General features: G+C 59.7%; 6 protein-coding genes across 6 annotated transcripts; 2 read left to right on the plus strand and 4 right to left on the minus strand.

The window, feature by feature from the left end:
• Window positions 1-16: 16 nt before the first annotated feature.
• On the plus strand, window positions 17-1,761 carry UV8b_01891 (uncharacterized protein; the record flags this gene model as incomplete). Its single annotated transcript, XM_043139389.1, has 4 exons — window positions 17-221; window positions 385-698; window positions 781-1,068; window positions 1,159-1,761. 4 exons carry the CDS (start codon window positions 17-19, stop codon window positions 1,759-1,761), a joined length of 1,410 nt encoding a protein of 469 aa, XP_042995323.1.
• A 729-nt stretch (window positions 1,762-2,490) lies between these two features.
• UV8b_01892 (uncharacterized protein) lies at window positions 2,491-4,579 on the minus strand (the record flags this gene model as incomplete). Its single annotated transcript, XM_043139390.1, has 2 exons — window positions 2,491-4,323; window positions 4,463-4,579. The coding sequence occupies 2 exons, from the start codon at window positions 4,577-4,579 to the stop codon at window positions 2,491-2,493; spliced, it is 1,950 nt and encodes a 649-aa protein (XP_042995324.1).
• Window positions 4,580-6,017: 1,438 nt separating this feature from the next.
• On the minus strand, window positions 6,018-7,178 carry UV8b_01893 (uncharacterized protein; the record flags this gene model as incomplete). The annotated part of the gene is made up of 2 exons (XM_043139391.1): window positions 6,018-6,097; window positions 6,158-7,178. The coding sequence occupies 2 exons, from the start codon at window positions 7,176-7,178 to the stop codon at window positions 6,018-6,020; spliced, it is 1,101 nt and encodes a 366-aa protein (XP_042995325.1).
• A 2,172-nt stretch (window positions 7,179-9,350) lies between these two features.
• On the minus strand, window positions 9,351-9,629 carry UV8b_01894 (uncharacterized protein; the record flags this gene model as incomplete). Its single annotated transcript, XM_043139392.1, has 1 exon — window positions 9,351-9,629. The coding sequence occupies one exon, from the start codon at window positions 9,627-9,629 to the stop codon at window positions 9,351-9,353; it is 279 nt and encodes a 92-aa protein (XP_042995326.1).
• A 1,935-nt stretch (window positions 9,630-11,564) lies between these two features.
• Window positions 11,565-14,067, plus strand: UV8b_01895 (uncharacterized protein; the record flags this gene model as incomplete). Its single annotated transcript, XM_043139393.1, has 3 exons — window positions 11,565-11,902; window positions 12,059-13,702; window positions 13,848-14,067. 3 exons carry the CDS (start codon window positions 11,565-11,567, stop codon window positions 14,065-14,067), a joined length of 2,202 nt encoding a protein of 733 aa, XP_042995327.1.
• Window positions 14,068-14,424: 357 nt separating this feature from the next.
• On the minus strand, window positions 14,425-15,438 carry UV8b_01896 (uncharacterized protein; the record flags this gene model as incomplete). Its single annotated transcript, XM_043139394.1, has 2 exons — window positions 14,425-14,501; window positions 14,682-15,438. 2 exons carry the CDS (start codon window positions 15,436-15,438, stop codon window positions 14,425-14,427), a joined length of 834 nt encoding a protein of 277 aa, XP_042995328.1.
• Window positions 15,439-15,490: the final 52 nt, after the last annotated feature.

The raw sequence follows: 15,490 nt of genomic DNA on the forward strand, positions 1-15,490 counted from the left end.
CGCAATCCCACACACAATGGGCGACTTCGACCACGCCGAGGCGCCAGGTAGCGCAGTCGCGGATGGGCGCCAATTCCGCTCTGTCTCAGCGCCCTCTGGCGGCAAGGGGCCCGTGTACATGCAGAGTTCTGACGGAAAACATGTGCTCGTCCGAAGGTTGAAGCGTAAGGAGGACGGGACCTGGAAGCACTTTATCCGGTGGTTTGTTGAGAATCAGATCAGTAGGTTCCATCTCCCGCGTTTCTCTGGAGAAGCAGGTGCTGGTGTTTCTGCATTCAACCCCCACCCGCCGTTGTGGATGCGCCGCGTCGTCGTTGGAGGAAGATTGGGAAGCCCGGTTCATGTATTGGACGTGGTGTGTTGCTAACGCACTCGGTCAATTAGGTCTCTCTTCCAATCTCCTGGCCCTGCTTTTCCTCTGCCACCACCTCATCCCGAAAGCTCGATCGCATACCCACAAGTATTTCCATCTTGCCTATAAAAATGGGAGGACCGGCCAGTACGGCATTGGCTTCGATGATGTCTACTTCATCACGTTTTGCATTGTCCTCTTCACACTCCTGAGAGCTGGCTTCATGGAGTACGTCTTGGCGCCTTTTGCCAGGATGCAGGGCGTGACGAAAAGAAAGTATCAGGTGCGATTTACGGAACAGGCCTGGTTGCTCGTGTATTACAGCGTGTTTTGGACAATGGGAGTTGTGAGTGTTTCCTTTCATTTCTCTTTTCCCACCTTGTAGTCGCTCGACCTGCAGAAGCAACAGCTGACCTGGAACGCTGCAGTACATTTACTGCAAGTCGCCCTACTACCTCAACATGTGGGAGCTTTGGACCGACTGGCCGAACCGCGAGATGGATGGCCTGATGAAGGGCTACATCCTTGCCCAATGGGCTTTCTGGCTTCAGCAAATCATCGTCATCAACATAGAGGAGCGCCGCAAGGACCACTGGCAAATGTTTAGCCACCACATCATCACGACGTTTCTGATCTCGTCGTGCTACTATTACCACTACACCCGTGTCGGGAACACGATTTTGGTCATTATGGACGTGGTCGACTTGTTTTTCCCGGTACGTGCTTTGATGTTATCCTTCCTCACTGAACATGACCTGTGAACATGACCTGTGGCCACATGCTGATTCCGTCACGCTTCAACATAGGCTGCCAAGTGTCTCAAATACGCCGGATACAACACCCTTTGCGACATCATGTTTGGCGTTTTCGTCTTGTCCTGGCTCGTCGCCCGTCATGTCCTCTACGTCATGGTGTGCTGGTCGGTGTACTCTCACCTGCCTGCGAGCCTGCCCAGAGGCTGCTTCCGAGGCACCAACGACCACCTGATTGGACCCGAGGCGACGCCTCCCGGGCTGACGTACCTCGTCGAGCCGTTCCTCAGCTCCACCGGCCGAGTCTGCTTCAACGAAACTGTGCAGTGGGCGTTTCTGGCTCCCCTGCTGGTTCTGCAGGGCATCACGATCTACTGGTTCACCATGATTATCCGGGTGGTCATCAAGGTCCTGCGGGGCGACGGAGCAGAAGATTCCCGAAGCGACGACGAGGGCGAGGACGAGGAGGAGGAGTACGTGTACGAAGAGGCAGAGCCTCTCGAGGAGGAGGTGGACGCCGACGAGATTGACCTGCGAAGCTGGGAGCGCAGAACCGGGGTGAATCGGCAAGCCAGCAGCTCCGGCGTCAGCCTTCCAGGACACAGCGACCGAAAGGAGCTGCTGGGGCGCATCGGCTGCGAGAAGCAAGTTGACTGAAGTGGGGGGGGGGGGGGGGGGGGAAGCGGAGGCAAACGAAACCGTTGGGGGGCGGGGGGGGGGGGGGGGGGTGGGACTCTGTTGCTACTCTCGTGGGCCATCCTCGGCCTCTGTTATCTCTGTTTTTTCTTCTTCTCTTTTTTCCGCCTTTTCCCCCCGCGCGGTGCGGACGAATTCACCTATGGATGGTTTCTTTTTCTTCCTTAATTTTTCTGCAGGTTTAATGACGACGGTCTTATCTCCGTCCTCTTGTCTCCGGCTTTGCTTCTTGGCCGCCCCGACAAGGCTCGAAGCAGCAGCACGTGCGTCCGACGGGGGGGGGGGGGATCTCTGACCGCTCCCCGTTCCCGCTTCCGGCTTTCCTTTGGAAGGGGGCCCGGGCGTGGGTGTCTGCCGGGGGCTGCTTGTCCCGTGGGATTTGGGGCTGGTGCCTGTCGTGGTGGTTCTTGGCCAGGAGCGGGAGCTGAGCAGGACGCAGGCAGGATGAAGGTTCATGTGGAATGGAATGGGGGTTGGATGCGATGGTCTGTATGGAGAGGCGGATGGATCCTGTGCAGAGGAGTTAGTCGCCCGGTGGTCTACAACGGACAGGCCATGGATTCCGTGCAGAGGATTTGTCGCCTGGTGGTCTACAATAGACAGGCCATAGATTCCGTGCAGAGTTAGACGCCCGATGGTATAAATGGACACGCAAGATTCAGATACATGTCATAAAACCGCCATGCCATGTCAGCTCCCCCCCACCGCGTCTTGGCGCTTGCCGCCGCCAACGGACGCCCCGGCAGGCTGCGCGGCCAGCATCGCCGCGGCCTTCTCCCTCAGCTTGTACTTTTGGATCTTGCCGCTGGCCGTCTTGGGATGCTCGCGCACCCACAAGACGTGCTTGGGGACCAGGTGGCTCGACAGGGCGGTCCGCACGCGCGCGCGCACAGCCCCCTTGGTGAGCTGCCGGCGCGAGGCCGGCGCCGGGTCGCCCTCGTCCTCGGCGTCGCTCGTCGTCCACCCGCTGGCGGGGATGACAAAGGCGGCGACGCTCTCGCCCAGCCGGTCGTCGGGCACGCCCACCACGCTGACCTGGTGGATGCCGTCGAGCCCAAAGAGGCAGTTCTCCACCTCGAGCGGGTGGATGTTCTCGCCGCCGCGGATGATGAGGTCCTTGATGCGGCCGGTGATGGTGACGAAGCCGTCCTCGTCCATCTCGGCCTCGTCGCCCGAGTACATCCACACCGTCGTGCGCCCCGGCGGGCCGTCCTCGTCGGGCTCGGCCACGCGCGCCTGCGCCGTCGCGGCGGCGTCGCCAAAGTATCCCCCCATGACGAGGTACCCGGCCGCGGCGAGCTCGCCCCGGGTGCCGAGGGGCGCGAGCTTGGACCGGTCCGCCGGGTCGACAATCTTGACGCTCGTGTGCGGCATGGGCCTGCCGACGGTCGCGCAGCGCTTGTCCGGCGGGTCGCGCGGCGACGTCATGCAGCTGACGGGGCTGGTCTCGGTCATGCCGTAGCAGATGACGAGGTCGCGCAGCCCCAGGCGCCGGAAGATGGTCTTCATGAGCGCCTCGGGCACGGAGCTGCCGGCCACGATGCCCTTGCTCAGGTGCGCGGGGGGCTCGGGCACGACGCCCCGGTCCAGGGCGTCGAGCACGGCCATGAGCATCGTGGACACGCCGTACAGGCCGGTCGCCTCGTGGTCCACGCACATGCGCAGCGTGGCCGCGGGGTCGAACGCCGGGCTGGGGAACAGGATGGCCGCGCCGCTCGTCGCCGTCGCCATGTACCCGAGCACGCTGCCGAAGCAGTGGAACAGGGGGGGCGGGACGACGATCCGGTCCCGGGGCTCGAGGCCCATCCTCTGGCCAATCAGGATGCCGTTGTTGAGGATGGAGCGGTGCGTGAGCATGGCGGCCTTGGGCGCCGACGTGGTCCCGGACGTGAACTGGATGTTGATGGTGTCGTGGGGGTGGAGGCGCTCGGCAGGGGTGACGGCGCCCGGGGAGCCGTCCAGCAGGAGGCCGTACGGGGTGACGGCCCGGCACTCCTCGAGCCCGAACCGGACGTCGCCGTGGCCCGCGCGGTTGTCCACGACGACGACGGTTTGCAGCGTCGGGACGCCCTGGCTCTGGATCCTGCTGCCCCTCAAGTCGCCCGCCACCCGGGTCAGAAGCTCCTCGTTGCTGCGCCCTTTGCCGGGCTTGTAGGCGACGTCCGTCACGGCCCCCGCGACGAGGACCCGCACGCCGAGGTGCCTCAGAGCCGCTTCCAGCTGGTTCGCGTTGAAGCTCGGGTTCAGAGGCACGAGGATGGCGCCGAGCTTGAAGCAGGCATAGGTCAGGGCGGCAAACTCGGGCGTGTTACCCAGGGAAACGGCCACGCGGTCGCCCTTTACCACCCCGAGACTGGCGAGGGACGACGCGAGACGGTTGGAGAGCAGGTCCAGCGCGTGGTAGCTGAGGGCGGTTTCGGACGCGTCGGGGGCAGGGGAGCGCGCGATGACGGCAGCGCAGTCGCCGTGGCGGGAGACGGTTTCGGCGAAATGCTGCGGGATGGTGCCCGTGTACAGGGGGGGCTAGAAGAGCGTTCATTGCTTGTCAGCACGGGGGGCGGGGGATGGAGAGGGCGGCGGTGTGTGATGAGGAGACGACGTGGAATCGAGAGCGAAGGTCGGAAGAACATGAGAAAGAATGATCGACCTGGACCGTACGCACCTCGCTGGGTCCTGTTCTGAAGCTCAGTCCTTGCGTCGACAACGGCCTCGACAGGATCCAAGGCTTGAAGCCCGCGCGACGCGGCATCCTCCCTTTTAACCGCACGAGAGTCGCCATGGCTCTTTCGCGTTGGCAGACCGACCGCGCTCCGGGGGTGCGGGAGCCGAGTGTGTTTGCTTATGGCTGACGGGCGCAAGGCGACACCAACATCCGAGTGTCCTCCGCAGAGCTGCACTTCATCAAGTCGTGCTCGAGATGCCGTTGCAAAGGACCAAGGGGCATTCCACGCCCGCCCCCTCCTCGTCCTGCTGCTGCGCCGCCGTCTTGCCTCGCTCCATCCGTCGGGACCAGGCCCTCTCGTCACCCGCGTTGAACGTTCCGGCTAGCCAGCTCCATAGCGGATTTGATTAGGCAGCTCGCCTAGGGCCAACTGCAGCTTGCACGGGGTTCATGTTGCTTCTACCCCACACCGCGCCAGCCGAGTGGGTGCGTGGGTGGGTGCGTGGGTGGCAGTCCCAGGGCCGAGAAGAGAACGACGCCATTTGTCGTCTTGGAATGCTGCGGCGAGGCTGGCCATGCTCGTGAGATGCAACTCCTCGCCCTGGTGCGTCTGCCCTGGGTATACTGGTGTTGACGCAACCCGCCGAGACGGAAACATGTCGCCCATCTCCATCGCCTCGCCACCGCCTTTTACCGGTAGCTCTTTCCCACTCTGCCCACGCCGTGCCGTGGACGGGCAGGGCAGCAACGACTGGTCGCCGGGGTCGGGCATAGCTGCTCCTGCCAAGCTCAGCTCATAATAATGGCACTAGACATACCGACCAACGACTTGGCAGCGCTCCACCTGGGAAAGAATTCTGGCCATCTGGAGCATGCATGTGGTAATTGATGGCATCGTCTACTCCATACTGCCGCACAAACGCATGTTTTTTTTTTTTTTTTTTTTTTTTTTTTTTGCTGAAATATACTCTCCATTAAGAACTGTCTCTATGCTTGGCTTGTATCAAGCCCTGTCCCGTATCACCACCCGTCCTGACTCTAGATCTGTTTCAAAGTTCAGCATGGATGGATCAAAAGCGCCATGCCATGGTAAAGTACAGCAGCACAATGCTCATCCGAGCACCATGTCCCTAAATCGAAAATCCCCAGCGCCAATTGATTCCCCCGCCCACTGCATCTCGTGTCCACCCAGAGACAAGCCGAAAACCCCGGCTGAGGCTGGCGGACGTGTAAAATGATTTTTGCTTCCATATCGAGGTGCAGTGGCCGGCAAAATACATGCATGATATGATGCATCTGCACGGTGGGATCCAGTTCCACCGATGCAGGAGTCGAGTCGCTCGTAGCGACATGATGATGAAGAAATAGAAAAAAATAAAATAAATAATGTACAAAGGCTGGGAGAAGAAAACGAACGAGAAACGCTGCGTTAATGTTCCACAAGCTGCATGTTGGCGCGGGATATCGTCAAAGGTCGGTGGCAAACATGTGCATAGTCGTCTGCGTGGTTCAAGTCGATGCTCTTTCCAAGGGGGGGAAAAAGCCTCGACGGTCCCTATTGAAGCTCCCCTTGCTCCTTTTGCTCCTCTTCCTTTTTCTCGCCGATATGTCTCTCGCTTTCCGGTTTCCAGGTGCCTGGGAACGCCGTGTTAGCCAAGTTCGTGGTGCCTCTGCGCCCTGCAGCTGTTACCGTACCCTCGAAATCATGCTTAACAAATGCCATCGGGTCGTCGTAATCCTTGGCTCCCATTTGCTCGACGCCGGGAGAGAAGCTGGTGATGGGCAGGACAATCACGTCACCCACGCGCTTGCTATTTTCCATGCCCGTAAAATTGTGCCAGTCGATTTTGCCCTGGCTGTTCTTCACGTCAAAGAACCTCGCGTCGTTCAGATAGTCCATCACGGTATCGGTCCACAGGGCGGGACCGGTGAGATCCACGACGTCCCTGCCCACAATGGACGAAAGCTTGCCCTTCTTCTTCAACGCGAGCGTCTTGTCGGTTATTCTCGTGATGACGTCGCGCAGCACAGGGTGGCCGGGCTTGCTTTGAATGGTCCACTGGCAAAACTGAATGCGACGACTGTACCAATCGGCCCAGTCAGGACGATCGGGGTCGGCCTCGATGCCAATGACGAGACCAATAGTCTGCCGGGGAATGTGCGAAGGAACCCATTCCAAGGCGCTTCTGATGGCGTAGGTATCAATGTCGGAGTATATGCCGCCGCGAGCGAAGAGTATGAGGTAGCGAAACAGGTCGGCTTTCAAGACGGCAAGGGGAAGCGCTTGATAGGCCTCAACCACTTCGGGAACAGATGCGTAGAAGAGGTTGAGCATACTGACGGCGACGTCATCGGTTACAACTTCGTGCACGAAGCCCGGGTGCTGATAGGTCCAGGACGCCTCCTGATCTCGGAACTGGAAATCGCTATCGGCCGGCGTCGTTTTCCACGTCTGCCAAATGTAGGCTGGAAACTTTGACTCGATGTCGTAAGGGTATGCGTACGAAAGCTTGTCGTACGTCGACATGTGTGACATGTCCATCACGGGCTTTTGTGCCACAGCTCGCTTGCTGTTGGCAGTCTCGGGCTTGGATTTGGCTGGGTTGCCGGCAGCCTGAGCCTGACCGACATTGCTGGAACTGTGTGAACGGAAAACAAGGAAGAAGATTGTCAAAACGACGGCAGCCGCGGCCAAAGCACGGCGTGAATTGAGCATATCGGTCGACAAGACGATGGCCGCCTCCAGTGCCGAGGCCAGCCGTTTCTCGTTGCTCGGGTGTTTGTTCTTGATTGTCGGCAAGAAATGCAAGTCGAAAAAAGACAAAAGGTTCGTTGAAATCTGTCCTTAAAGGGGTCGATTGGCCTCTTTCCGTGACTCACACAGCCAAGCTTATCCGACTTTGGAAATCCGCGCTTGCGTAAGGGAGGGAATGAGAACAAGACCGAAAACAGCAGAACCAAAAAGAATGACTGCGCATCGAGCCCATAAATCAAGGCTACGAGAAATTGGTCGTATCGTGCTCGTGCGATGCTGGGCTGATTCCCAGAGGTGGCGGCAGAGTTGGGGTGTCGCCCAAGGAAGGGGGAAAAAAAAATGAGGCTGGCAGCCCTGGCGTAATGTAATGAAATGTGATGGTGGGGATCGGTATGTGTAGCTACCCACTTCTGGGCTGTTGGCAGGTGACGCCAGCTTGCTGACAAGCTGTTACAACATGCAAGTCCGGAGGAGACCTGTCAAGCAGCACCGAGGCGAACCGGGAATTTTCGTAGCACAGAGATGTAAGACGCGGCTTGATTGTACGGAGTAGACACACAAGGTTTCGTCCACTGGCAATTCTATGGCCATGGGCACATTGGAGCCCCCGAGTTCAGATCCAGCTTTGATGGATTGACCAGACGGCACTTGCACGGCCCACAGCGCTTGGCTGTCAATTCTTCCAGGGACCAGTTGACCTTTTTTAGACGCGCCACACAACCAAAGCCACCCAATGCGCAGCAACTCGGCGAGAGCGCGGAGCAAGTGGCCTGCGGCGCACGCGAACCAGACGCTTTCGAACGGGTGGCCAGTGGTGACGTTGTCGATGACTCTGTTGGATGTAAATCGCCGGACGAGCGAGCAGCTAGGTGGTTAGGTGGTTGGAAATGAGGAGTGATAGGGAATCCGGGGGAGGGTGTTTCGAATGAAGACAAGGATGTAACAATGGAAACAGGAAATAGGAGCACAAAATGATTGCTATGGTCTGCACGGAGTACGGAGTGTAGGACCTGGAATATTGGGAGATATAGGGGAGGGTTGGTTTTGGTTTCAAAGGGATGAAACGACGACGATCGGCAGAGCTCAAGTACCGCTCAAGTACATGCCATACCGCATACCGCCCGCCCCTGTCGAGTTGTTCCCAGCGGGGCAAGTTGGTGGATTTGCATAAAAGGAAGGAAGGAACGAACCTTCAACCCACGCTGCAGCCTGGTAGCTGTAGCTGTAGGTGTAGCTGACGCTGATTGGCCTCGATTCAAGCAGCCACCTGATATGAAATACTGTACATACCAGACAACAACTGCTTTTGGTTTAAAATAGCCCACGCGGGCGAGGATGACGTAATGGCGTGCGGCGGTGGCTTGCAAGCTATGTCCTGGAGGGAAAGGGAGAAGCGGGACCCTTGGAACTTTGCCTTTTGCTAGAGTTTCTGTGGAAAGCATGAGGAGCGGCCCCATTACTGTATACCTGCTAGCCCCATGCTGTGGCACGATAGGCTTTGTCACGGCCTGGGATGTCTGTCACAGACTTGCACGTGGGGGGCAATTTGGCTTTACAAGTTGAAATTTTCATGTGGTCAATATGCAGAACATGGGGATCAGCAAGTTGGTCAATCCACTAGTCCGCTTCAGGGCGGTGCAGTCAGTGCAGTCAGTGCAGTCAGTGCAGTCAGTGCAGTCAGTGCAGTCACAGCCGCGGCACAGCTGGCGGCAACTTAACTCGAGCCCCACCAAAGATCCACCAAGGGGGAGGCAACTAATTTTGGCGGCGATCCAAATAAAAGCGCCTGGCGTTTCCTCGGGCGGCGGTTTCATATTGCAGTACATGGCACGGAGCATAATTCTGGCACTGTCAATTGTTTTTAGCAAGACATACATAATAAGAGATTTACACCGACAAGCAGTCCGGTGCCCGCCGCCCTTACTATGTAGCTCACGAGGGCACTTGAGCTATGTATTTAGCAAGGGCCGCCCGAATGGAGAGCCAAGGTCGCCGAGGAGATAAAGCGCACCAGACATGTTAGACCGAGAACTCGAGCTCTATACGTCGTCGCCGTCATTGGGCTTAGCGCTCTGCTAACTACAGCGACGCCCTACGATTTCCCGGGATAAGGAAGACGACAATGGCCGCTGCCTACCTCACTTGCAGCCTTGCTGCGACAATCGTGACCAAACTGCGCAGCCGCAGAATCCGGACTCGCGTAGGCCGATTCTCGGGCTCTCCCTTTTTCTTTCCGGGCAAGCGAATGATTCTCCGCGTAACTGTGGTTGCTCGCAAACCCTCACGGCTCGCGGCAGTGCTTGTGTCCGGGGGACAAGACGAGGACGTAATGACTTGTCCGCCCATCTTGAAACCATGACTGCCAGACTGCCAAACTCCAAACGGAAACTGTTGAGGGCATCTGTGAAACATGGTCAAAGGGACAGGAGTCACAGGAAAGCACTGTCGGGTCTTTTGGCTGGGTCAGGACGCCGGGCCAGGTCGCTGGGGTGAAGCGATGCGCTCGTCAGTCGGGGGGGGGGGGTGGAGTAGACGCCCATCTAGTAAGGATTCTGCAGTTGCTTTCAGGGATTAAAGTAATTAAAGTGAGGTGGTCGTCCAGATTACAGAGTGTAGGTTTGGGCCTGGTGCAGATGGTGCATTCCCTGTCTACGGAGTACTATAGAAAGTAGCCACGCAGTCCCGGCCTCCTAGGGCTGCCGCTACACGGAATGCCAGAAGTTCTAGGCCGTAATGTAACAGATAGGCAGGCATAGTCCGGGCTCTGTCCTGCGTACCAGGGACCTTTTGCGGGCTTGGTGGAGAGGGAACAACTGTGTAGCACGTAACAGCAGTATCGTCGGCGGTTCGTATGAGTAGGGGCAGATTCATAAAGTGACTGAGCAGCTATGTGCCGATTCATAGCATGTTAGCATGGGACGCAGCTAGATCTGCCAGACTGCCACGGCATAGAAGCGCTGGGCACTGTGTGCAGGGATCTTGAAGACGGCCCCGTAGATTGCCGCCGACCATGTCTGCCGTCGACGATAACCACGCATGAAGCCCGGGAGGAGGCCTGATCAACGCAGCCTAGTTTACTCACCCAGGTGGTCAGAGTCGGTTATCCTACGGCCTCGGCGACTGCCTCCAGTCTCCACGTGTACTCCGTAATGCAGACTGAACCGACGCTGACTCTTATCAGCCAGTCTCGACCACTCGACGACTCGATTTAACGCCGTGGTCACCAGCAAACTGAATCCCACCTAGATGCCGTGTCGCTCCTGCACCCCCCCGTTGCCAGATGCGTTAGTGATGTGGGTTTCCATGCAGGACGTGTCATGTTTCGGCGTGGCATATTCGGGCCACTGCAGAACCCCGGGGGTGGTTGGTTGTCTCGATCCATCGCGCGTTTCGTTGCGTTTCGTGCGTTACGTTGCGTAACAGTGCGACACAGTGCCCACAGTGCGTCCCCTTGGGCAGCACGGAGGCTATCTGGACCGATGGGTCATGGTACAGTACAATGCAACATGTATCCTGGCAAAGGAGCAGTTTATAGAGTGACCTCGTCCATCTCTATAGCCTGCTCGCCCATCCGCCAAGCTTTCAAAGATATCACGAGCGCAAGAGTGCCAAAGGATAGAGAGCAAAGAAAGTCATCGCCTTGTCACAGCTTCGGATTCGTACATAGGCGGTAGTAGATGAGGTAGGCAGGCAGGTAGGTACCTAGGTAATGTAGCGAAAGAAGACCGTGTGCCCAGACCAGCCCTCGCACGGCCCGGGGCATTTAGTTTCCCGCGATTTTGCTGGCCAATCTTGAACGGGCCGGCCGATTAAAGCCGCACAGCGCAGTGGCACAGTCGGCATTTGGCCGTCCGAGGCAGGCGAATCCAACCGCTCCTTCTGCCTCCAGAACCCCACCGCGGGCCCCTCAGCCGGCATCTATTTATCTGTTTGGCTTTGGGCCCGTTATCCACCTCGGAGCTTCTTGGAAACGGCTTTGGCCGCGTGGTTCCCAGTGCCCACCGCCTTCACTTCAAAAAGAAGCCAGCTTCTCTCCATCCTCCGTCGCCATCGCCATCGCCATCGCCATCGCCATCGCCATCGCCATCGCCATCGCCATCGTCCTCCTCCTCCTCCTCGTCTCCTGCTTCTGGGATTCCCATGCCGTACATCAACTCGGCAGGTCTTCCTCTGCACAAGCTGGCCCGGCTTTGACAGCTTGACGGCGCAACGGCTCAACGGCTCAACGGCTCAACGGCTCAACGGCTCAACGGCTCAACGGCACCCTCTCACGCGATAAGCAACAGCCCCAAGACCCCCCATCTCAACTGCACCCGCCACCATCTACAGCTCCTACCGCCACCCCCCATGGGCAAAGCTCCTCACCCTTTATCCCAGCTCTCGGCTGAAGAGTTCACCAGGGCTCGCGACATCGTTGTGAAGCTCTACGCCAGCGCGCAGACTCTGTATTTTCGGCAAATCTGTCGCGAGGAGCCGACCAAGGAGTCTCTGATTCCCTATCTTGAAGCTGAACATGCTGGTACTCTGACTGCCGAGACGCCTCGACCTGCTCGCCACGCTCGTGTTGAGTATGACCTTCAAGATGGGCACAAGCATCAAGTCGTCAGGGCCGTGGTTGATCTGGATGCCGGCATCATGGTGACCAGCCATACTGCCTCTGCCTTTAATTTTCCCTACTACGTTGTGTAAGTGGCGCCCCCAGCTTTGCCTGAATTCCCCCCTCTTGCAGTATTTCTGCTTCCTGTAGGATATCGCCACTTGTGCTAGCCGTAGCCGCTCAGGAATCTTGCGCTGATGTTGCCCTGGTTATTACTAATTTTATTTCATGCTTGTTTCAACAGTCACGAATTCATGCGATTCCAGGACATTTGTATGGCGTCAGATCTGTTCAAGGAAGCCATGTCCGAGTTTGTGCTGCCCGCGGGATTCGAAGTCACAATCGATCCCTGGCCCTACGGCGGACAAGACAACCTCCAAGACCCCAGGTACATGCAAGGGCTTGTCTTCGCTCGCGACGCAGGCAAGAACCATCCCGACACCAACCATTACGGTCATCCCATCCCCATCATACCTGTTATGGACTGGCTCAAGCAAGAGATTGTGCGAGTCGACAGGCTTGCCACGGGTGGATTGGGCGACGGCCTTGAACCTGCCCCCCGCGGCGACGAGCCCAAGAAACTGTTTGAGAAGACCAAGTCTGCCGAGTGGGTTCCGGAGCTGCTCGACACCCCCGTACGATCCGATCTGAAGCCGCTCAATGTCGTGCAGCCGGAAGGCGCCTCGTTCACCATCCAACCAGATGGGCTCGTTGAGTGGCAGCGGTGGAGATTCCGGCTGGGCTTCACGCCTCGCGAGGGCGCCGTCCTCCACGACGTGTGCTACGAGAACCGCCCCGTCTTTTACCGTCTCAGCTTCTCCGAGCTGACGGTGCCGTACGGAGACGCGCGCCCGCCGTTCCACCGCAAGCAGGCATTCGACTTTGGCGACGGCGGTGTTGGACGCATGGCCAACAACTTGATCCTCGGTTGCGACTGCCTGGGCGCCATCCACTACGTCGACACGCTCCTAGCCGAGCCGGATGGTTCTCCGTCGCCTTCCAAGTCGGTGGTGTGCCTGCACGAGCAGGACAACGGCATTCTCTGGAAGCACACCAACTTCAGGAGCGGCAAGGTTGTGGTGGCCCGGTCACGGGAGCTCGTGGTTCAGTTCATCTGCACGCTCGCCAACTACGAATACATCTTTGCCTACAAGCTCGACCTGGCGGGGGGGGTCACGCTCGAAACCCGGGCCACGGGCATAGTCAGCGTCGTGGCCATTGACGAGGGCAAGAAGAGCGCGTACGGCAACGTGGTCTCGCCCGGCGTTCTCGCCCAGAACCACCAGCACATCTTTGCGGCCCGGATCGACCCGGCCATCGACTCGTACCGCGACACCCAGGTCGTGGTGGAGGAGTCTCAGGGCGTCAAGACGAACCCCGAGACCAACCCGCGCGGCAACTTTTACGAGATCAGGCGACGGACGGTGGACAAGGCCACGTACGTTGACGCCGAGCCGCGTCTGAACCGGACCCTCAGGCTGGAGAACCCGCGCAAGAAGAACCCCGTGTCGGGCAAGAACGTCGGGTACAAGCTGGTGGCCCCCGCCACGCAGCTGATGCTGGCGGATGAGGGGAGCATCCAAGCCCAGCGCGCCCAGTTTGCGCGGCACAACGCCTGGGTGACTGGGTACAGGGACGGCGAGTTTTGGGTCGCGGGCGAGTTCACCAACCAGAGCAGCTGCGAGGGAGGCGGGGTGGGCGACATGGTGCGACGAGGCGACTGGTTCACAGACGACGGCAGGCCGGACGGCAGGCCGGACGGTGGAGCCAACGGAACCGGCGGAGAATCAGAATCAGAATCATCAGGCTGCGGACGGAGGAGCTCGCCGGTAGTGTGGCCGGTGTTTGGCTTCACCCACAACCCTCGCGTGGAGGACTGGCCCGTCATGTAAGTCGTCTAAGTCGTCCTTTTTTTTTTTTTTTTTTTTTTTTTTTTTTTTTTTTTTTTTTGGCTGCCCTCGAGTGGCGTTGGGGTGTGTGATTCTGACATATGACGATGCTAACTTTTCTTCTTCTTGCTTCGTCTCGAACAGGCCCATGGAAATGTACCAGATCCACCTGCGGCCCAGCGACTTTTTCGAAGCCAACCCGGCGCTGGATGTGCCGTGCACGAGGAACCAGAGCAGCGTCCTGGTGTCGGGCTGCAGCGCCGACGGGCAAGCGTGCGGCTCCGTGCAGAGGGATCCGGTGGTCCACGGTCAGGGGGTCGCCGGTGGGATAGACGCCAAGGCGGCTGGAGCGCATGTCGCGTAACGGAAGGGGGTTTCGTGTTGAACTGTATGCACTCTGCAAGGCGCGTTAACGGGACGAGCCTGCCCAGCTCGCACGTCTGCCAAGTAGCAGTTCAGTCAGCCAGTTTGTCTTGAGTTCGTACTGTTTGCTTCCCGTTCTCCCAACGGCAGCCGTCTCCGTCAGCCAGCCAGCCCACCGAGCCCACGTCAAAGCTGGTCGTCCAGCAAAGAAAAGCACACATGCCCAGAACAAAACTCCGTAAAGCTCGCGTAGTGCCACCCCCCGTCGCCCGTCGCCCGTCGCTGCTGCCCAAGCCCCCTCCGCGATCCGCCAACCCCGTGTCGTGCGCCCCCCCCCCCCCGGGCATCCCTTCCCTGATCAGTGGTCAAGCTTGAGCGAGAAATCGACGTGCCGCACGCCCTGGTGGATAGAGCTCGTCGAGATGATGTCGACATCTAGAGGAAGGCCCCCCGTGGTCAGCGCCCCATGCCCGCAAAACACACACACGCACACGCAATCATGCGCAATCATGCGCAATCTTGAAACGAAGGAGCCCCCCAAGCAAAAACCCACCGTGGCAAGCGTACGCGGCCGCGTTGTCGGCCGTCAGCCCCCCCGACACCTCGAGCAGAAACGCCCTCCCCCCCCCGCCCAGCGCGCCTTGAGCGCCGCCGCGACGGCGGCCACCTCCCCCGCGGCAAAGTTGTCCAGCATGACGACGTCGGCGCCGGCGGCGACGGCGGCGTCCGCCTCGGCCTCGGAGCGCACCTCGACCTCGACCTTGGCGCTGAAGCCCGCCGCCGCGCGGGCCGCGGCGACGGCGTCGGCGATGCGGCCCCCCCGGCTCCAGACGTGGTTGTCCTTGAGCATGACCATGGCGCTCAGGTCCATGCGGTGCGGGTCGGCGCCGCCCACCAGCAGCCCGTACTTCTCGACGAGGCGGAACCCCGGGGTGGTCTTGCGCGTGCCGGCCAGCACGCCGGGCCAGCCCGCGGCGCGCAGGCGGGCCAGCAGGGACGCCGAGGCGCTCGCGATGCCGGAGCACCGCGCGAGCGCGTTGAGGGCGACCCGCTCGCCGAGCAGGATGCCGCGCACGGGGCCCGTCACCGTCGCGCAGGCCGCCGGCGTCGCGGCGGACGGCGTCGCCGGCAGCGCGCTGCCCTCGGCCACGTGCCACGTCACCCGGCACCCGGTCTGGGCAAAGACCTCGTCGAAGAAGGGCCGGCCGGCCAGCACGCCGGGCGACTTGGCCAGCAGGGTGGCGGTGCGCTCGCCCTCGCCGACCACGTAGCCGGCGTAGTCGAACGACGGGGCGTCCTCGGCGAGCCAGCCCGTGATCTGGGTCTTCCACGAGGGGGGGAGCAGGTGCGCGGGGTTGCCGAGGGCCGTCATGTCGCCGTCGCGTGGTGGATGTGTTTTTTTTGGTACGGGCAGGCTGAGATGA

Source organism: Ustilaginoidea virens, chromosome 2 (genome assembly GCF_000687475.1).
Source record: "Ustilaginoidea virens chromosome 2, complete sequence".
Classification (NCBI taxonomy): Eukaryota; Fungi; Ascomycota; class Sordariomycetes; order Hypocreales; family Clavicipitaceae; genus Ustilaginoidea; species Ustilaginoidea virens.